Below are 20,352 nucleotides of genomic sequence, written 5' to 3' on the forward strand. Positions count from 1 at the left end.
ATATTTTGGTTTTTAAAACATAATGAATGAATTCCTATGCCCCACAAATAACCCAGAGGTGCATTTTAAATAAAAGGACACACACTACTCATGTGAAAACACGCTGATTCCCGGAATGTCCACAGGCCGGATTTAGAAGGCGATTGGGCCAGATCTGGCCCCTGGGCCTTAGTTTGCCTACCCATGGTCCACACCCTTCTGGGGCTAATTTTCACATTAGCACTTAAAACTCCAAACTGAGGAAAGAAAGATGGCTCAAAAGCTGTAAAAATCTGCCTTTCAGCTATTCACAGACATGGCATCGGCTTTATGATTTATTGTCAGCTGATTTAGGAGTGTCACAAAACTCTCCCCCCCCCCAAATGCTGGGAACTGTAGTTTGTTAAAGGTGTTGGAAATTGCAGCTCTGTGTGGGCATACTACAGTTCCCAAGATTCTTTGGGTTCCTTTTGAGGAGCTCTCATCACACTGAGGAAATAGTACAGTTGAGAAAGGAGAGGTAACTTTTGACACAGGATAAAGCAAAATGGAAGGCTAGAAGTCTAATGAACCGGCTGCTCCCAGGGCTGGCCCAAGACATTTTGCCGCCTGAGGCACAGTCCACATACAGTAGCTGACTGGACTGGCAGCTGACTATTATTTAAACGCTGGTAACAAGGCAGCATCCTCCACCACACATGAAGGCAGCAGGGAAGCTTGGAGGTCTGGGCAAATTGAGGGACACATTCATTTTTGTCATCCTAAAGGAGGAACTAGTGGCAGCAGGGGGACCTCAGTCAGAATGGCTGGGTAGGCTGCTGCCAGAGGCACATTTAGGAGAGCACAACCAGTTCAGTCGCCCTGGGTGCAGAGCTTTGGAAGCACCGCAGAGGACACCACAACTATCATTTAGAATGGAGTCCCAAGACACAGCGGGAACCAAATTTTGGCTTTGCACAGGGCTCTGCTGGAATTTGAGAGCCCAAGGTCCACCACTGCTGCTGTTTTCCCTTCTCTTCCTCACCACCCGCCTACGGAGGCACCTGTGTCACTCCGCCTATTGACAGGGCTGGGCCAGTCATCTACTTGTACAGTCTCAAATGCCTGATTATCAGTGATCAAGTTTCACATTTCATACAGTGAAAAAACTTCCCATTAATCCCTGAACAGCAAACAGTGAGTGACAGCCAGGCTTTTTTTTAGTACTCTGTGGTTTTGCCCAATTCTCCGCTTTTGCCCAGTTTTCTTGCCTGTCCTCTGCTATTTCCCCTACATGTGCCATTTGTTGGCATCTGTCTGTCTCAAGAGACAATGGAGTGCACCTCCGGGGGTGCAGCCAACCTGCTGGAAAATCACAGCACTGGTTGTGGCTGCAGAGACTGGCAACTTAGCTGCTGCCTCCCGTGTTGTTTTTGCTACATTAGCAACAGTGAAGTGACCTCTCCATGATGCAAGCCTGGGCAGTGTGTATGGAGGTCCTGGGCTGCCCAGCCGACAAGACCCTGCTTCTCAGCCTCACTGATGTGGTCCAAAGGAAAGCAGAGCAATGTGTTTGGCATCAGCTTGGCTGCAAGATTTGCTGGAAGAGGCATAAAATCATAAGGCTATAAGCAGAAACCAGGCCATTTATTTTATTTATTTATTTTCTATACAGCTTTGCATGCATGAAAAGAAATAGCATATAAGAAAACAAGTTGGACACAACTATTCACTTAGTTCTCTAGCCAGTTAGAAACTCAGATATATAAGCTAGGCGCCAAATGGCTCCTTAAAACAGTACATACAGCCGAAGAGATAAGACCGTCTTCTGCTCCCCCACTCTTCCCAGACAGGCATGTGATTGACACCAATCTCATCTGCAGCATCGGAGGCGGGAAATACTAACAGGTTACAGCCGCCAAAAACAGGATGTCTGGTTGCCATTTTGGGGCCAGGCAGCTCAAAAGTCATATTTTTCAATACAACTTTTTGGTTCCTGAAATTTGTTCTGATTGTGCAGATAAAATATTACAGAGAATTCTACAGGATGTTTAAAACAGGCAAGAGCCAAGGATCCCCAGGCATCCACCTTCCCCTGGTCCCAAAGTGGCCAGTAACCGGGTGCAAAATGCGCTTGGCGAATTTCAAACACTGATCTGTACATAACACTGCAATGAAGGTGTGGATGTGGTGATAAGATAGGGAAGTCAGCGGAAAACTAAGGACAACTAGCCCCATTTATTCCCATGCTGAAACTACTTTTTATTTGGTATGCTCCTTACATTCTCGGGTGGGTTTTCACTCCTTGGTGTGCTTTTTACACTCTGTGGTGCACTTTCACTCCTTTGTGGATTTAGAACACTGGAAAGAATGTTACTCTGCATCCTGTACTGTATGAACTGTGTTCCCACAGTTCCCACAGTTGACAACATTTTTTCTACAGCAGACACCACATGGGCCACCTTGGAGTTATTACTTTCTTCTTTGAGACGTTGGATTTCACTTTCCATCTCATTGGCCCTCTGCTGAAATCCTTCCTTCAGCAGTTCCTCTTGTTCCTGGGAAGTTGAGAAGCACACAGAGACAGTTTAGTTGACGGATGGATAAGAAATGGGTCAGCATCTATGAACAGGGATGGGATCAGGCCAGACCTGGACCACTTTGTGTGGCAGTTGCGTTTTCGTAGCCAACCAATGCATTTCCCACTGTGTTGCCAAATGGCCTCCCATAAAACCAACTGTCTCCAAACTAGACCTGCTTTTTTATTTTGAGCATATAGGGATTTGTGCAAAATCTGACGTGGTTAAGAGCAACAGAAGCTTGGCTATGCACAACAAACAAAATTCAGCTCAGCTCTGCTCTGTGTCCTCAGGCAAGCCAATATCTCTCAATCCCAGCTGGACCCATACCTTCACAGATAAGAGCCACAGTCAACGCTACAAATATTAATGGACTCTCACCATCCATGACCACTGGCTGAGGCCGATGGAAGCTGGGGGCCACTAACATTTGGAGGGTACCATGCGGATTATTCCATCCTATACTGTATGGGCAAAATTAGATCCTGACCCACCTCAAGGGGTTGTTGTAAAGAGAACAAAGAAATTGTATAAGAAGTTGTTTGAACACTCAGGAAAAGTACTGTAGAAACGCCAGCTAACGTCTATTGAATATATGGAACCTAGGTTTTACCAAGCCACAGTGAGTCACTGAAAAGTTCCCAGACAGAGCAGCTTTCTTGCCTGTAAGAGCATATTATGCCCATTTTAAAGCAGGTTCTCTAGTTAGGGATTTTCCAGGCACAAATCAAGGTGACGGCAATCACCTTTAAAGCATTAAATAATTTGTTCTTGATTTTGCTTGAAAGACATAGGGTTATGTGGCCTGTATAAAGAGGGTGATGGCATATCCGGGAATATACGATTTATGTTGAGACATTTAGAAGGGTAAAGGAGGCTATCTGTGAACTAGATCTGGCCTTGAATGGAGGAAGAATTCGGCTTCTATGCATCATCCTAAAAAGAAAGCAGGAGCAGGGGAAATGGGACCCTCCAGATTTTTCTGGTCCATGAACACTGGCCATACTGACTGGGAAAGATGAGAGTTGGCTCCAACCACATCTGGAGGACCACAGACTCCCCACCCCTGGCCTAAATATTGAATCTTCCAGTGGGTCAGTCTGCATCTGACTCCGCTCTCTTTACCTTGAGTTTATGCCGTATCATCTTTTCTGTTTCCTCTTCCATCAACTTCTTCTCTTTCTCCATCTTCTCCTTCAACAGCTGGAGCTGTTCAGCGTGGCTTCGCTTCTCATCCTCCACCATTTGCTTCAGTCTGACCTGCTCCTGCTCCAACAGCTTCTGCTGCAGCTGGGCTGCTTCGGCCTGAGCGCGCTGGGCTGGGGGCCAGCGAAGGAAAAGAGACAACATGAATACTGAGGGGGCTGCCATCCCTCGCCGCTATCTCCCCTTCACCCTGTGTTCTGTTCAATGTTCTCTCCTTGCCTGAAGATGAGAATACTACATCTGTCGCTATGCCGTTCTGCAAAAAGGTACCACAACTGTAACCCTTCCCTGGGAACTCAGAGCCCAGCCAGAGAAGGCCAGGACGTTTACTTTCTAATACATATAATTTAGATATGCACCTTCAATTTCCTTCTCTTTGTCGGTCAGGGCGTGGTCCATCTGAAGGAGAGAGTTTGCCACCGTCTGCTTGGATTTCAGGAATTCTTCAAGAGCTTTGTCTGCCTGATAACACATTGAGAGCAAAAGTTATTCATTTTACAGTATAATGGGGGGACGGACGAGATTATATATTGTGATTAAGGGCAAAAATTGGTGTATAGTAAATTAATAATTGTATCTTAATGAGGCGCTGAGAAATTGATAATAGTGGTCCCTATTCCCTCTCACATAGCCTACAAGTCAAAGGTCTTTTAAATTATTTTATGTAAACCAATTTAATATATTTTTCATTGAACAGAGTTTATTCATTTTGGTAAGTAGACGAACAAACTAATTCACTTTGAATCAAGCCCTATTGAATTCAGTGGGGCTTTCTCCCAAGAAAATATTCACAGTATTGCACTCCAGGTCTAAAGTTTGGATCTGTCCTCAGTCAGTATAAGAATGCTCATTCTTTGGATATCACAGAAATGCTGGCTTCCTGCCCTACCTGAATTCCTTTTTCAGGTACCAAGTGGTATTTCTTCTCTATTTCATCCCGTTTCTCCAGATAACGCTGGTAGCCACCAGGCACAGAATAAATTCCCATCCGGAGCTCATCTTCTAGCTCCTGGGAAAGATCTGTCAGCATGGCAAAGCAGCGGTCAAAAGATGCCTGCTCATTCTTCCTGCAGAACTCTTCCCTTTTCTGCTTCAGCTCTTGCTACGAGAGACAGAAAATTGGCAGAAAGATGATCTGTTAATAATGATGAAAAGCTTTTCCTCTTCAGTGGAAAGACTTACTAACAAGGCCACATCAAAACTGCACTACAAATTTCAATTGAGTTTACTGTCCCCACTCCCACCGAAAATCGTGGGAACTGGCTACGACACCAATGATCTAGAACGGCTGCATTTCTAAAATGTAGGCCAGTTTAAGTTGTCTGGCTCCACCCTTCCTAAAGTTTAAAACTAAGTGTGTACCCAATCAAACTGCAACCCTACCAGTCTTCTGGGATATGTTTGTCTTCCATTTCATCTAGAGAATGTGTCTTTCACAGATAACTAAGCGAGCAATCCTACAGCAAGATGCTCCACGATGAACGGGCTGGGATCCAGCGGATCTCTGGCTGAGCCAGGAAGTTCCCCACACAAGCAAGCTATGCTGGCTTCGCTCCCTCATGCTCGGTTCAGTCGGGGATACATCAGAGTATCCCCCTGATCCTGGTTCAGCCATGACTCACATCTCGAGCTGGCCTAAAGCCTGAAAAGGGGGCCTGGTGGGGGCAGGACTGGGGGGGGGGAAATCCTAGGCCTATTCTGCTCAGTCATGTGACCTGGAAACCCAATGAAAATTCAGATGGCCAAGGGGATGGTGCAGTTCAAACACTTATTTTACAGGTTTGTTCTCCCTCTTCCAGGCTTAGGATTGCTAAGCAAGCAGTACCTCAATGGCTGAATGGAATTTGGTGTATAACTTTACACCAGCTTAGCTTACAGCAGCCTGCTTTATGCCACCTTTCTATGTTCCTTTTTGCCTTTGGATAACAAGAGGCTGTCTCCATTCTGAAGAGAGAGATTTTCAGAAAACCGTGCGAGTTTTGGAAGGCCCTCCTAGCTGTGAGGCTCAGAGCTATGCTAGGTAAGCGTTTATTCTGCTAAGTTTTATTTACCTCAAGCTTCTCTTGTGATATTTTTACCAACTCATTGCCAAAAGCACCGGCCATGAAGATGCCAGTGGCTTCCCTCTCACACTCGGCGTGCACCGCCAGCAGCTCATTGACTGAGCCCGTGGGCAGGTTCAACCGCTGCCCCATCCGCTCTTCGTAACAGGAAATGGCATCACACACAGCTGCAGCGTTCTCAATCTCTGCCAGGGCCAGCACAGCATTCTCCAAGCAGGGCAAATCCCCACTGTTGATAGCATTGACGTAGGTCTTCACCAGGTTCTGAAGCACTGAAGAGGGAAGAATTGGGCAAAGTCACCAAATCAGAAATGGCAGAACAGGGATGCCCATCCCGCTTAACTTTTGTACGCCGAGGAAATGTATCCTGAGTCAAACATCTTTCAAACGTTTGTACTATAACTGGGGACACGTCATCCACTGTACCTGCAGATTTCTCATGAAAGCAAAGAAATAGATATTCTGCACAAAACAAGAGGCAGAGAAGACATGTTTTTAAAAGGAATGTTCTAGCCCTCATGCCTGTAGAAAATAACCTGAAATATGAAGGAAGCACTTGGGAATGCTTAAAAAGCAGAGATTACTATTCTCTGCCCTGCACCCACATCTCATTCCTAATTATTATTACCTCTCTATGCTACATATGTATTATTGCCTTCCGTACTTCTGGTTCTTGCCAAAACTGGAAGCAGCCCAATCCATAACTCATTGTCAGCACAGTGTGTATCCTGCAGCCGTGGGGCCACACTGTGATAAGTACGAAACAGTACAACTGGGCTCAGAACCCAGCTCAGAACCAATATTTTATTGAATACAAGAAATAAAACATCAACAAAACAAAGAACAAAGCCCCTATATTAGCGGCACCATGGGGAATTAACTCTGCAGAAATAGGCATGGAAGTGTTTGGGTCTATTAATTCTCAATAAATAAAAGGGGGAGGGGGGTGAACAGGCTTTTTAGTAGCCAAATGTCATGGGTTCAAGTCCTTGCTTGCTGCAGAAGCATAATAAATGATGTAAGAGTTTAAAACAATGCATACAATGTTGCTTTCTGCACAAATGGCGCAAGCAAATTTCTCTGAAAGTAGAATTTGGGTTTCATCACAGAATCGTTACTGTATTTTATTCTGTGTATATAGTTTTCAAAATAAATTCTAGCTAAATGATGTTCAGCAGCCAATCAAGTGAGCAGTTTACATGCAATTCAGCCTGGACGTGAACAAAGAAATTATCAAACTGCAGAGCAAGGCAAACTAAAGCATTTTCTACAGTCAGGTGGGTCACTATTGGTTTCTGATGTCACCTGATCCCTTCTTGGCTGGTAGCTGAGTAACACCATTCACCTCAAGCTGACAGCTTCCTACACCCCCAAACTGCTCTGGAGGAAAAAGCCCCCCATCCATGGGGTTCCCAGATTGAGACCAGTTATTAGTATTATTAGAACGGCACTGGGTAAAACTAATTACTCTAATCAGAATGGTTCCCTACCCACCAACCCCAGCCTACAATCTTTCAAAAATGTTCCCTACTTATTCCTGTCACAACATGGCCTCCCGGGACTGTCTTGGGTCGAGATGTCTCCCAGATGTGTTGGCAGAAACGGCCCACCGGCTCCAATAAATCTTCCTCCAAATCATCTTCTTCCAGTTCCTCCAGCCGAGACAACTTTTTCCTGCTAGCTGGGCGGTCAAACGTGAAACATTTCCGCGAAGGAAAGAATCTGCGGATACATGACCTAGGCATGTTGCACCTCTGGATTTGCTCACTATTACCTGGGGGAGAAGAAGTGTTAGTATACAAGACAATCGGTTACTACCGCCAAATTCCACAGAAAATGTGCCAACCATCTCCCTGGTGGAGCAAACTCACCTGGTTACCTGTAAACATTCAAGTCTCCATGCCAACTTGATTGACACCTGAGGTCCCAAGGCTTGCTGTAAACTGAGTTAGGATATTGCTCTCTGTTTCAGCACTGCAATGTTATGGCCTTACTCTGAGTACAGTGGTACCTTGGGTTAAGTACTTAATTCGTTCTGGAGGTCCGTTCTTTTTTTTTATAATCATATTTATTAAAATTTCCAATAATAACAGAATAGAAAAGATAGAAAAGATAAAGAAAAGAAAGAAAAAGAAAGACCAATTTTAAACCCTTATTTTCATAACCTTCTTTCTGGGACTCCCTCTTTCCCCTCCCGACTGTATTCCCCTTTCCCTACGTTGGTTCCACAAGTTCTCATTCCCACTTTAAACCAAATATGTTGTACCTATTAGCCAATTTAAATTACAATCTTAACATCACTCATCTTTAACAAAATAGAACAAAAATTTCCCCCCCAAGATCTACCCCTTTTCCTTCCACGAATTCCCCCTTTTTTCCAAAACATGTTAAATCAAAATACCAAAGTTATATAGAAAGATAAAAAATAGAAGATAGAAAAAGATTCCAAAAATTGGTTACATAGCCTTTGGATTCTAGAGTTCCCCCTCCCTTCCCCGGTTTGGATTCCCCATGTCCATCAATCTGTATGTTGTCGGCCTGGAGGTCTCAAGTCCACAGCCAAATTTTTCTCAATCCATCTTGCCGGTATTCTTTAAATTTGCATGTTTTGATAATGTTTAATTTCAAAAGTCCAGTCTGATAGAGGCCTTTAATTTCCCTTGGTCGTTGTTGCTCCTCCCATTGTTCTTTCCGTGGCGTAGTTGGTCCTTTACTCTTTTGTTTCTTACTTTCTCAGGTTTCTGTCTTGTTCAGCTGCAAAACCGTTCTTATTCTGAAATCTAGTATCTCTACAGAGGTTTGTTATTCAGGAACAAAAACTTACGTCCAGTTCCTACCTTACTTCAATAGAAAGATTCTATTGTGTTGTCACCTCTGTAGACAAAACAACATTTCAGTTTTGCTACTTTCCCAGGAACTAAAACCAGTACACATCCCAGAGTAGTTTTCCACATACGCCACTTGTAATGTCCCAAAGCCCCTCTAGGGGGGTTGCAGTAACTTTGTGTCCTCTAATCCAAAAGTCAAGTTGTTGTTTCTTTCCCCTCCCCGACATTTTGTATCCATATTTATATCCAATTGTATCAAAATTAACCAGCAAAATACTTGTAACAAAGTCCTCTTTGTATTCTCAAGATTTGACAGCTACTTTGACAGCTGTCAAACTCTCCACCTCTCTCCGCCAGGTTCTCCGAATCGCCCCGGTTCCCAGGGGGGGGTTGCCTTTTCCCTCTCACCCTCGACTTTTCTCCTCCAGCACAATTCTTGTAATATCCCATCGTGGAATTGATATTTTTTATCAGCAATAAACTTCTGAATCGATCTTGGTTTCTCAGTCCTTGTTTTAGCATGTTTACAATCAGGGAGGGGACTGACTTCCTTTTTAGATCCCCCCCGCTCGTGCCGAATCCGAAAAAAAATTCCTTTTTTTTCTCCTTTTATACCCGGTTACCCAATTACTCACGGGTTGTTGTTAAATGTCCAAATTTCAAATGGAAGCCAGCGCTCTCCGACGAATGGCATGCGGCTGCGCTTGGCAGGGGAAGCGATAGACTCACAGTACCACGCCACTCCCCGGAACCCGATCCGTAGCCTTTAAAAAGGCTCCTTCACGAGTCGGGAGGGCGCTGACGGTACCAGCCGAGTCTCCATGTCCACGGGCTCCGTGCCCGTGGTTTTTAAGGGTCCCCGCGTCGCCGGCGCGGTAGGACCCAGCCCCTGCCGAGCAGACTCCCTCCGGAGCTCGGAGGGAGTCCGCCATTCGGCGATGGCGCCAACCTGGAAGTCCCTGGAGGTCCGTTCTTAACCTGAAACTGTTCTTAACCTGAAGCACCACTTTAGCTAATGGGGCCTCCCGCTGCTGCTGCTGTGCCACCACGGCGCAAGTTCTCTTCTCATCCTGAAGCAAAGTTCTTAACCCGAGGTACTATTTCTGGGTTAGCAGAGTCTGTAACCTGAAGTGTCTGTAACCTGAAGCATCTGTAACACGAGGTACCACTGTATATATTTCCCTCTTCATAGTGCACTTACAGCTCGCATGTGTAAATTTGAGATTAGCAGGTAAGACTCCTATGTCATAGGAGTTTCAGGGAGCCCAGTCCAACTGTACAAGCAACTTAGCTTGGTGGCATGAGGTTTTGTGGCTTTTAAGCTTTTACAGTTTGGGTATTGACATTGTAATTGTTGTAGGGTGTTTGTAAACCTCCCTGGGAATACAATTGGGGATTGGCATGAAGAGTTATTACTCATGCAGTCTGCAGCCAGAGACATGTGCCTCAGGACCCAGTGGGATATATCTCTGTGTCTTGCTCCATGTAGCACAGGGGAAATCAGTTCAACCTCTTTAGCCCTCAGTGGCTATGTGACTCGATACATTCACCCACCTGAATATTAGGCCTTTTTGACTTAGATCAGTTGTGCACCTCTAAACTAGCGGTGTCCTCTCTCCATCTCAGACACTGCATTTCCCCCCTTGCAGTTACTGTACCTTTCTGCAGTCTCAATGCATTCTCCAGGTACCCGTCCTCAGTGACGGGGTGTCCATCTATCTCCAGCTGTAGTGTGAAATCCCGCACTGCCCAGATGAAGTCTGGGAAGAAACGGACAAATTCGGCAGAGTTCTCCTCCTCTTCATCTTCCCCGGAGGAAGCTTTGGCTTTAATCCTTTTTGTCAGCTCAGTGACGTAGCTGGGGAATGCTAAGGAAAACAATTCCAGGGCTGGTTTGGGGCCTGTTTGAACCTGCAGTTGTGGGCTGGCCGGAAATGATGATACAGCTTTTGAGCAGAGAGATTTACACTACAGAAAGACCACATATAGTCATACCTTGGAAGTGGAACGGAATCTGTTCTGGAGGGCTGTTCAACTTCCAAAACGTTCAGAAACCAAAGTGCAGCTTCCGATTGGCTGCAGGAAGCTCCTGCAGCCAATCGGAAGCCGTGCCAGACGTTTGGCTTCTGAAAATCGTTCGAAAACCGGAACATTCACTTCCGGTTTTCGATCGTCCGGGAACCGAAAAGCATGAGTTCCAAGGCATTCGGCAACCAAGATACGACTGTATTGCAACTGTAATTAAGGCAGGGTTTTGTGGCAAGGGGCTGGCATCTCTCATTTTTACACCTTAAGGCCAATTCCTGATTTAATGCCTTCTGGAGTTCCTGCCTGCACCCCCTCCCATGGAGTGAAACCCCTAGGGGGACAACCTACAACTGCCTCCTCCTAGTTCCTCCAGGCCAAGAGTGCAAGGCCAGCTGGGATTTCTGATGCCCCAAAAGGATACTGCAGGTTCTCCAGTGCATTTTGATCAATGGTGCCCATGCTGTTGTACACCAGGGTGCTGCTGAGCAGAATGGCCAGGGCAAAGATCCACGAGTCGTTCTGTGTGTTTCCCTGAAACAGAAATATAATATCAGTTACCACCGGGGGGGGGGGCGGGTTTCAGCCGGAACTCACCGGAACTCAGTTCTGCCACCTCTCTGGTAGACGCCATTGCCATTAATACCAGGTCAACACACAACACAATTGCCTCATTACATAAATCATGTTCAGAATACCACAACACAAACGCCTCTGACTGGCAACTTCTGCATTCCTATGGACTATTTCGGCTGAAAAAACCTGAAAAACCTCCTGGAAACCTTGTCACTGAAGAAGCCCAATGGGCGAAACAAGGATCTATCCTGAGAACTGGTCTTTCATCAGCTGCCTTATTGTTACTAAGTTTGTTACACTCTGAAGACATAGGACAATGCAGAAGGAAGATATCAGTATGTTGTTTCCCACAGGAACTGTACGTTGTAATCGTTGGACTTGACAATCTTTGGATTTGAATATCCTTAGATGTTATGACAATAAAAACATATAGAAGGTTAATAGTAATATGATATGTTATTGCCACCAGGAACTGTGCTTTGCAATTTTTTGATATGACAATTATATATAATGTTATGTTACTTTACAGCTAGTTACTGTGTGTGTTGTGGTATTCTTAACACCAGGTCAGCATATTTTGCCACAAGGCTCTTTCGAAAGGGCTAGTCTTCCGCTGTCATGCCAGCTGCCATCTCCCCCAGCTCACCTTCTGCACATCACCCAACCCTTCTGTGTCCAGCAACAGCAGTGTGAGGTCAGGCCTGTGGGGGTGAGGGAGGCACCACATCCAGATGCCCTTCGTGAGCCCCTGCACTGTGGCACCCAAACAGAAACCTGAGGAAAGAGCAGGCAATGATTCAGAGAGAGAAAACAACAGGTGCCATGGCTTAAGGCGCAGGGCACTGGGAAACCCCACTGAACTCAATGAAACATTTGTCACAGCCCCATCATAGCTTTAAAGCACACTCACCCCCCAAGAATCATGGGAACTGTATTTTGCTTGGGTGCTGGGAATAGTAGCTCAGCAAGTAGTAAACTACAGTTCCCAGGCTTTAGGTTTATGGTGCAGATGTGACCTGACTTCTGCGTAAAGAGGGATCAGATGTTGAACTCTTTCTGGTTTAAACCCCTAGCACCTGTCCCCTTAGTGAATGAAAACTTAAGTGCACATAACAAAGAAGAACCTATGTAAGCTGTAAAGTGTCGTGCACATTGAACTTGGGACTAGGATGTGGAAGAACAGAGTTGGAGTCCACACGGGGAGACATTGGGCTAGTTCAGGGGTCAGCAACCTTTTTCAGCTGTGGCCCGGTCCACCGTCCCTCAGACCATGTGGTGGGCCAGACTATATTTTGAAGGGGGGGGGTGAACAAATTCCTATGTCCCACAAATAACCCAGAGATGCATTTTAAATAAAAGGACACATTCTACTCATTCTGATTCCAGGACTGTCTGAGGGCTGGATTGAGAAGGCGACTGGGCCGCATCTGGCCCACGGGCCTTAGGTTGCCTACCCTAGTTGCTGTCTCTCAGCTGAACCTACATCACAGGGTTTCTGTGAGCATAAAATGTATATGGGGAAAACTGAATACCACCTGGAGCTCCTTGGAGGAAACTTGGGGTATATATATACGTAATAAAAAAATAACCTGCCGTATTTCTGGACCCTCCTGTGAATTCTGCTGAGTGGGGACCCCAAACCTCTGCCTCAAAGTCCTATCTCCCCTCTGGTTCTGTATAAATATTAATTTACTCCTCTTCCTCCATGCTTCTCCCCAGGCTAGGCAGAAAACCCAGGGGCTCTGATACCCTGTTCCAGACACACCAGACTCCACTGCCTTGCTCCTCATGCGAAGCTACTAGACTCCAGCCCTTCCCTTGAATAACGGGGAATATTCATGAAGCCAGTCACCTTTTCTCTTGCCGGCAAGCCTGTTCATGAGGTAGGACTTGCCAGTGCGGTACAACCCCACAATGGCCACCACAACCACCGGCTGGTGGATCCTGGCAAGCACCTCTGCAGCCTCCCGGTTCACCACAAGCTTCCCGTCCAGCATGTTCTCAATTAGGCAAACAGGAGCCGCCATGTGGACCTGCCCTGGGGCCATCGTGCAAAAGATGATGGGTCTGCAAAAGGAAAACAGAGGAGCTCACAACACAGTGGAAACTCAAGTGTGTCTCTGCCTATTAGTGAGTCAGTGTTTCCCAAACTTGGGTCTCCAGTTGTTTTTGGACTACAGTTCCCATCATCCCTGACAACTGGTCCTGCTAGCTAGGGATGGTGGGATTTGTAGTCCAATTCAATTCAAGTTTGTCTCTGCCTGTGAGCCTGTGAATGAGTGGAACCTGACTAGAAAAAGAGTTCAGGAAGGGCACAAATCACGATTCAGCTTCGCCTCACTGGGATCCCAGATATCTTCTGGCACCTGAAAGTTACCCAGTTGGACATTCTCAAGATAGTTGTGACAAGTCTACATCTGTCCTAGATGCTGGCATTTTTCTTTCATGCACACCTGGAAATAGACTTTGTCCATGCTGTGAAGCCGGCAGAACTGCCATGATGTGAAGCCGGCAGAACTGCCCCCCTCCCTATTTAAGAATACATTCTGGCGTGCCAACATTTTAATTCCCGCCCCTCCCGTGCCTCTGTTGCAAGAGCCACGTATTACTTAGACTCTCGGCAAAAGTTGAAGCAAAAGTTCTAGCTGCACGCTGCAGGCTTGAAAGCAAAAGTCTCCACTGCAAAGGTCAGTGCGGGGGGGCGGGGAGGGCGCGGCACGGGACTTACATGTTTGGTTAACCCTTTCCTTTCCTTGCCAGCCACCTCCCCGCTGCTAGGATTCCCTTCCTTGCAGGTGTGTCAAAACTTGAATATTGGGGAGGCCCAGGTAAGCCCCACCCTGCATAATCGATCACATGACACGGTGCACACACCCCATTTGAATGACAATGCCCTACAACTTGGGGTGGGGGTGAGGGCTCAAATATTTTATTGGGGGAGCAAAAACCCCTCGGCCCCTCCGAATTGGCTCCTACACTCCCTCGGCTAAGATTCCCGCGCCGTGTTTACCTTGCAAAAAGAAAAGAGAGCTAGGGGTTAACAACAACAGCGACATCGCGAAGCTGCCGTTTCTTACTTTTTGGTGTTGTTTTCTTTTTTGCAGGGACGGGCCTCGGGAGGATGGGTCTTGACCGGACTCGATTGTTGCGGGTTCTCTCTTGCAGACGAGCTGGCAGGCCGGCAGGAAGAGGGAGAGAGCGCTGCTCGGAGTTCCCAGCGGAGACGGCGGGAGAAGCTCAAGCCTCGCCTTCGGGGTAAGAGCAAGAACTCGGGAATTGCAAGACGCTTTTGTGGCTCGAAAACTCTTGCAGCGCCCCAGCTGCTCTTTCAGGAAATGGGAGGTCGTGGCGACCAATCAGCCTCCTTTATTGCCCTGGCGAGGGCTTCAATATATGCGAGGACCGAAAGCGAAAGTGCCCGGGCTCCGCCCCTCTTTCTCTGAAAGGAGCGCGATTCTGGGAAACGAGCAAACAGAAAGGCAGGTGGAATTAAGCAATTGGGGGGGAGGGCGGAATCCTTCCAATAGCACCGTAGAGATCGGCTAAGTTTGTTATTGGCATGAGCTTTCGTGTACATGCACACTTCTTCAGATACACTGAAACAGAAGTCACCAGACCCTTATATACAGTGGCGTTTCGTGGGGGGTGCAGGCAGGGACGCGGACTTAGAAAAAATATTGGGGGGGCCCGGGAAAGCTCATGAATAATAAATAAGCTCATGAATATGCAAATAAAGTGGCTCCGGCCCTAAATAGGGCAAGCCACGCCCCCCCAGCCAGCCGATTGGGTGGCTGGGAGGTGTGGCCAGTCGGGATTCCCCTGTTCTCGCGGGATTTCCGGCAGTGCCTCCGATTAGGGCGCGCGGCTGGCTGGCTGGCGAAGGAGCAGGTGGGGAGGAGGCGGGGGACGGCGGCGGCGCTCTGCTGGAAGGGCGCCCGCCCGAGATTATTGGGGGGGCTGAGCCCCCCCCCAAATTTTTTTGAGGGGGCCCGAGCCCCCTCAAGCCCCATGGAGTCGGCGCCTATGGGTGCAGGGGGGGCCGCCCGCACCGGGCGCAACATCTGGGGGTTAGGGTTAGGGGGCGCAAATCCACGGGTTAGGGGGCGCAAATCCACGGGTTAGGGGGCGCAAATCCACGGGTTAGGGGGCACAAATTACTTGCCTTGCCTCGGGTGCTGACAACCCACGCTACGCCACTGCTTATATATAGTGAGAGGGTGGGGAGGGGTATTACTCAGAAGGGTGGTGGGAATGGGTGATTGCCTGATAGGTGTGGTTAACGACTGCAATTGGTCTTACAGGAAAAAGCAAGGGGTGAGATGGCTAAAAATAGCTTTATCATGTATAATGAGATAAGAATCCAATGTCTCTATTCATACCAGGTATCTCCATGGTTTTAAGTTTGGTGAAGGTAAAGGAACCCCTGACCATTAGGTCCAGTCGTGGCCGACTCTGGGGTTGTGGCACTCATCTTGCTTTATTGGCCGAGGGAGCCGGCGTACAGCTTCCGGGTCATATGGCCAGCATGACTAAGCCGCTTCTGGTGAACCAGAGCAGCGCACGGAAACGCCGTTGACCTTTCCGCTGGAGGTCTATTTATCTACTTGCACTTTGATGTGCTTTTGAACTGCTAGGTTGGCAGGAGCAGGGACTGAGCAACAGGAGCTCACCCCGTCGCGGGGATTCGAACCGGCGACCTTCTGTTTGTCAAGTCCTAGGCTCTGTGGTTTAACCCACAGCACCACCTGCGTCGCAATTCAGCAACTTATTCTGAAATTCTTTTGTAATAAGACAGCTACTTTGAGATCTTGTATAGAATGTCCTCGGAGATTGAAGTGTTCTCCTACTGGTTTCTCTGTCTTGTGATTCCTGATACAGTGGTACCTCGGGTTAAGATCTTAATTCGTTCTGGAGGTCCGTTCTTAACCTGAAACTGTTCTTAACCTGAAGCACCACTTTAGCTAATGGGGCCTCCCGCTGCCACCATGCTGCCACTGCTCAATTTCTGTTCTCATCCTGAAGCAAAGTTCTTAACCCGAGGTACTATTTCTGGGTTAGTGGTGTCTGTAACCTAAAGCGTCTGTAACCTGAGGTACCACTGTATCAGATTTATGTCCCATTTATCCCCTGGCATAGGGTTTGGCCTATTTATCCAATATAGAGAGCTGAAGAGCACTATTGGCATTTGATGGCATACACAATGTTAGAAGATGAGCAATTAAATAGTCCTGAGATGGTATGTTTGATGTTGTTGGGGCCAGTAATGGTGTTGTCCAGGTGTATGTGACAGCAAAGTTGGCATCTGGCTTTATTGCAGGCTCTGGTACCAGTGTCCATGTTAAGTCAGGTTGTTGTATTATTGTGGGTGAGGAGTTGTTTAAGATTGGGTGGCTGTCTGTAGGCAATGAAAGGTCTTCCTCCCAGAGCTTGAGAAAGAATTAAGCAATGGGTGTGTGGGCGGAGGGGCGGGCCAGTTTCCTAAGACACTAAATAGCTCAGGGTCCTTAAGAGAGAGAGAGAGAGAGAGAGCATGAAGAGCTGAGAAAGAACCTCTCCAAAGTGAATGAGAGGTAAATTGACAAATGCAAGTCCACAGAAGCAAGTGGGAAGTGATACACGTCGGGCAGCTGCTGGGTGTCCCTATAACCCCAATCTGCCACGGCATATGGCCCACTTTGTAGTTACTACACTACAGGGGTGCCAACTTGAATAAAATATTGGGGGCCCAGGTAAGCCCCACTCCACATAATCGATCACATGGTATGGTGCTCACACACCATTTAAACTTTTGTTGGGGGGGGGAGCTGGACCCCTCACATATTTTAAGGGGGGTGGGCAAATGGACCTCGGCCCCTAGGAGTTTGTGCCTATGCTAAACTCCACACATCCACACATCCATAGCTCCATTGCTTGACTTAAACCCTTGGCATTTGGGGGCTGGGAAACGAGGGAAGGAGATAGTTTGCTATCTGCGTGGGTCCTGACTTCACCCAAACAGTCCCAAATACACACACAATAGAAGAAGATCTGAACAAACAGAGCCATGGTCAGGGACCCTCCCTATCTATTGCAGACAAAGGGAGGCATCATTCTGTCAACAGCTAAATCTGGTAAAGAATTCCTTGCAAGACCAGAACAAACATCATGTGAGGCACTTGCAAAAGTGCTAACTCCACAGTTGAGAGCTCAGTGGACATGAAGGAGATGATGTTAAATGGCTGCTGGTTTTCTGTGTTTCCACTTTGCTGGGCATGGGATCTGGTTGGTTCTGTTCTTGGCTGTAATATTTGCCACAGCCTTACGGGAAAGATACAGTCAAACCTCGGTTCCCAAATGCCTCTGTTTTGGAACGTTTTGGTTCCTGAACACCGAAAACCTGGAATTAACTGCTCCGGTTTTCGAATGATTTCCGGAAGCCGAACATGCTACGCAGCTTCCGTTTTGAGTTTTCCTATTGTATTGAGGCTTCCGCTTTCAGTTGTCGAATGTTTCGGAAGTCAAATAGTCTTCCGGAACAGATTATGTTTGACAACTGAGGTTTGACTGTAGCACCAAGCACCCTCCTCTCCCTCGCTTTCCATGAACCTATTCAAACTTTCCCCAATGGTTATTATTCCCTAAATCAGGTGCACATCTACAATGGGAATTACAAGCCTGGTAGATGAAGGGAATGCAGTGGATGTAGCCTACCTTGATTTCAGCAAGGCATTTGACAAGGTGCCCCATGATATTCTTGTAAAGAAGCTGGTAAAATGCGGTCTTGACTCTGCTACCACTCAGTGGATTTGTAACTGGCTGACTGACCGAACCCAAAGGGTGCTCATCAATGGTTCCTCTTCATCCTGGAGAAGAGTGACTAGTGGGGTGCCACAGGGTTCTGTCTTGGGCCCGGTCTTATTCAACATCTTTATCAACGACTTGGATGATGGACTCAAGGGCATCCTGATCAAATTTGCAGATGACACCAAACTGGGAGGAGTGGCTAACACCCCAGAGGACAGGATCACACTTCAAAACGACCTTGACAGATTAGAGAACTGGGCAAAAACAAACAAGATGAATTTTAACAGGGAGAAATGTAAAGTATTGCACTTGGGCAAAAAAAATGAGAGGCACAAATGCAAGATGGGGGACACCTGGCTTGAGAGCAGTACATGTGAAAAGGATCTAGGAGTCTTGGTTGACCACAAACTTGACATGAGCCAACAGTGTGACGCGGCAGCTAAAAAAGCCAATGCAATTCTGGGCTGCATCAATAGGAGTATAGCATCTAGATCAAGGGAAGTAATAGTGCCACTGTATTCTGCTCTGGTCAGACCTCACCTGGAGTACTGTGTCCAGTTCTGGGCACCACAGTTCAAGAAGGACACTGACAAACTGGAACGTGTCCAGAGGAGGGCAACCAAAATGGTCAAAGGCCTGGAAACGATGCCTTATGAGGAACGGCTAAGGGAGCTGGGCATGTTTAGCCTGGAGAAGAGGAGGTTAAGGGGTGATATGATAGCCATGTTCAAATATATAAAAGGATGTCACATAGAGGAGGGAGAAAGGTTGTTTTCTGCTGCTCCAGAGAAGCGGACACGGAGCAATGGATCCAAACTACAAGAAAGAAGATTCCACCTAAACATTAGGAAGAACTTCCTGAAAGTAAGAGCTGTTTGACAGTGGAATTTGCTGCCGAGGAGTGTGGTGGAGTCTCCTACTTTGGAGGTCTTTAAGCAGAGGCTTGACAACCATATGTCAGGAGTGCTCTGATGGTGTTTCCTGCTTGGCAGGGGGTTGGACTCGATGGCCCTTGTGGTCTCTTCCAACTCTATGATTCTATGATTCTATATATGGTGTAAGAATGCAGCCTGTCCTATGCATACTTACTTGAGAGTAACTGCTGAAATTAATACGACTTCAGAATAGACACACTCAGGACTGCACATTTATTTTATTTGAAATTTACATATATCTGTTCATAAACTATATCACAGTGGTTTACAGATTTAAAATACAACGACAACAACAACAACAACAACACAATGCCCCATTGAAGCTGGGCAATAAGAGAAAGAAACACAAAACAGCACAGGCCAGCTGAAATAAACAGGGTTATTGCTTTTCTTTTCTTATTTAGCCAGCAGGAAGGCTGTGACAGTAGAACCATTTCTTGGAAAGCAGTTCCTCTTATGACTTCCTCATTAGACAGAAGCTGGACCAAGCCATTGTTGTAAGTTCTTCCTATGAGGGAGGCTCATATGGGAGGAGACATCCCTTGAGGAAACCAGGCTGATCACCTTTTAAAAGTCATAATCAGCACTTCAAAGTGATTGCAGAAATGATACTTCAAGCAGTGCAGATGGCTCAAAACAGGCAATGTGGTATTCAACAGCTCATGCCAGTTAACAAGCAGGCTGCCATAATCTGCACTAGTTTGAAGTTTCCAACTGTCCAGCCTTGCGGTTATGTCCTGACTTCCAGGCCTCTTTATTTGGTCCTCAAAACTCCACTGTGGACAGCTTCTGTAGTAAGCGTAAGCCCTGAGGTATTGTTCCTTTATGCCTTGAGACTTAGGAGCTCCACTTCTGTTTCCATGGCCATCAGCAAAAACCTCTGTCTTAGCAGCCCCTAGAGAGACAAGGAGTACACAGTCATTGTTCAACTGAGAAAACAGATGAGTGAGGGCAACAGATACAAACTCACGGTGGAATCAGGCCTGTCTTGGGTCACAAGGCCCACATTGCCTTTGGTTACAAAATAAACATGCATTTCCCAGCCCAGCATGCTGGAGAGGGGCTCTCTGAAAACACTTTCTCCTAGCTGGAGATGATGATGATTATAAATTTCATATCCCACCCATCTTGCTGGGTTTCCTCAGCCATTCTGGGTGGCTTACAACATACCATATTTTTCGCCCTATAGGACGCACTTTTCCCCCTCCAAAAATGAAGGGGAAATGTGTGTGCGTCCTATGGGGAGAATGCAGGCTTTCGCTGAAGCCTGGAGAGCGAGAGGGGTTGGTGCGCACCGACCCCTCTCGCTCTCCAGGCTTCAGGAGAGCCCCACCGCCAGCCCCACAAGCTCGGGGGACAGTGGGGAGGCAAAACGCTGCCATCCCGATGTCCCCCGACT

The 20,352-nt window shown here is 47.0% G+C and overlaps 2 protein-coding genes across 3 annotated transcripts in view; both read right to left on the minus strand.

Annotated features, from left to right (window-relative positions):
- LOC310712531 (guanylate-binding protein 7-like) overlaps nt 1–20,352 on the minus strand; it is a 38,485-nt gene that overhangs the window by 14,491 nt on the left and 3,642 nt on the right. Inside the window, exon 4 of one of the 2 annotated variants that reach the window (XM_083515685.1) lies at nt 19,144–19,848. The exons of the other annotated variant lie outside the window; for it this stretch is intronic. Coding sequence (XP_083371811.1) covers nt 19,777–19,848 — 72 coding nt within the window. The 3' untranslated portion in view covers nt 19,144–19,776. Of the gene's footprint in view, nt 1–19,143; nt 19,849–20,352 lie in introns of those variants that run through there. 2 annotated transcript variants of the gene reach the window in all.
- On the minus strand, nt 1,601–14,572 carry LOC310712443 (guanylate-binding protein 1-like). Its single transcript, XM_083515505.1, has 11 exons — nt 14,313–14,572; nt 13,088–13,302; nt 11,882–12,009; nt 11,084–11,193; nt 10,293–10,492; nt 7,338–7,580; nt 5,795–6,078; nt 4,633–4,845; nt 4,103–4,205; nt 3,663–3,856; nt 1,601–2,516 (listed from the first exon to the last, which is right to left on the minus strand). The coding sequence occupies exons 2-11, from the start codon at nt 13,281–13,283 to the stop codon at nt 2,214–2,216; spliced, it is 1,974 nt and encodes a 657-aa protein (XP_083371631.1). The 5' UTR covers nt 13,284–13,302; nt 14,313–14,572; the 3' UTR covers nt 1,601–2,213.

The sequence above is a fragment of the Podarcis liolepis genome, assembly GCF_965112155.1.
Source record: "Podarcis liolepis genome assembly, chromosome: 7".
NCBI lineage: Eukaryota > Metazoa > Chordata > Lepidosauria > Squamata > Lacertidae > Podarcis > Podarcis liolepis.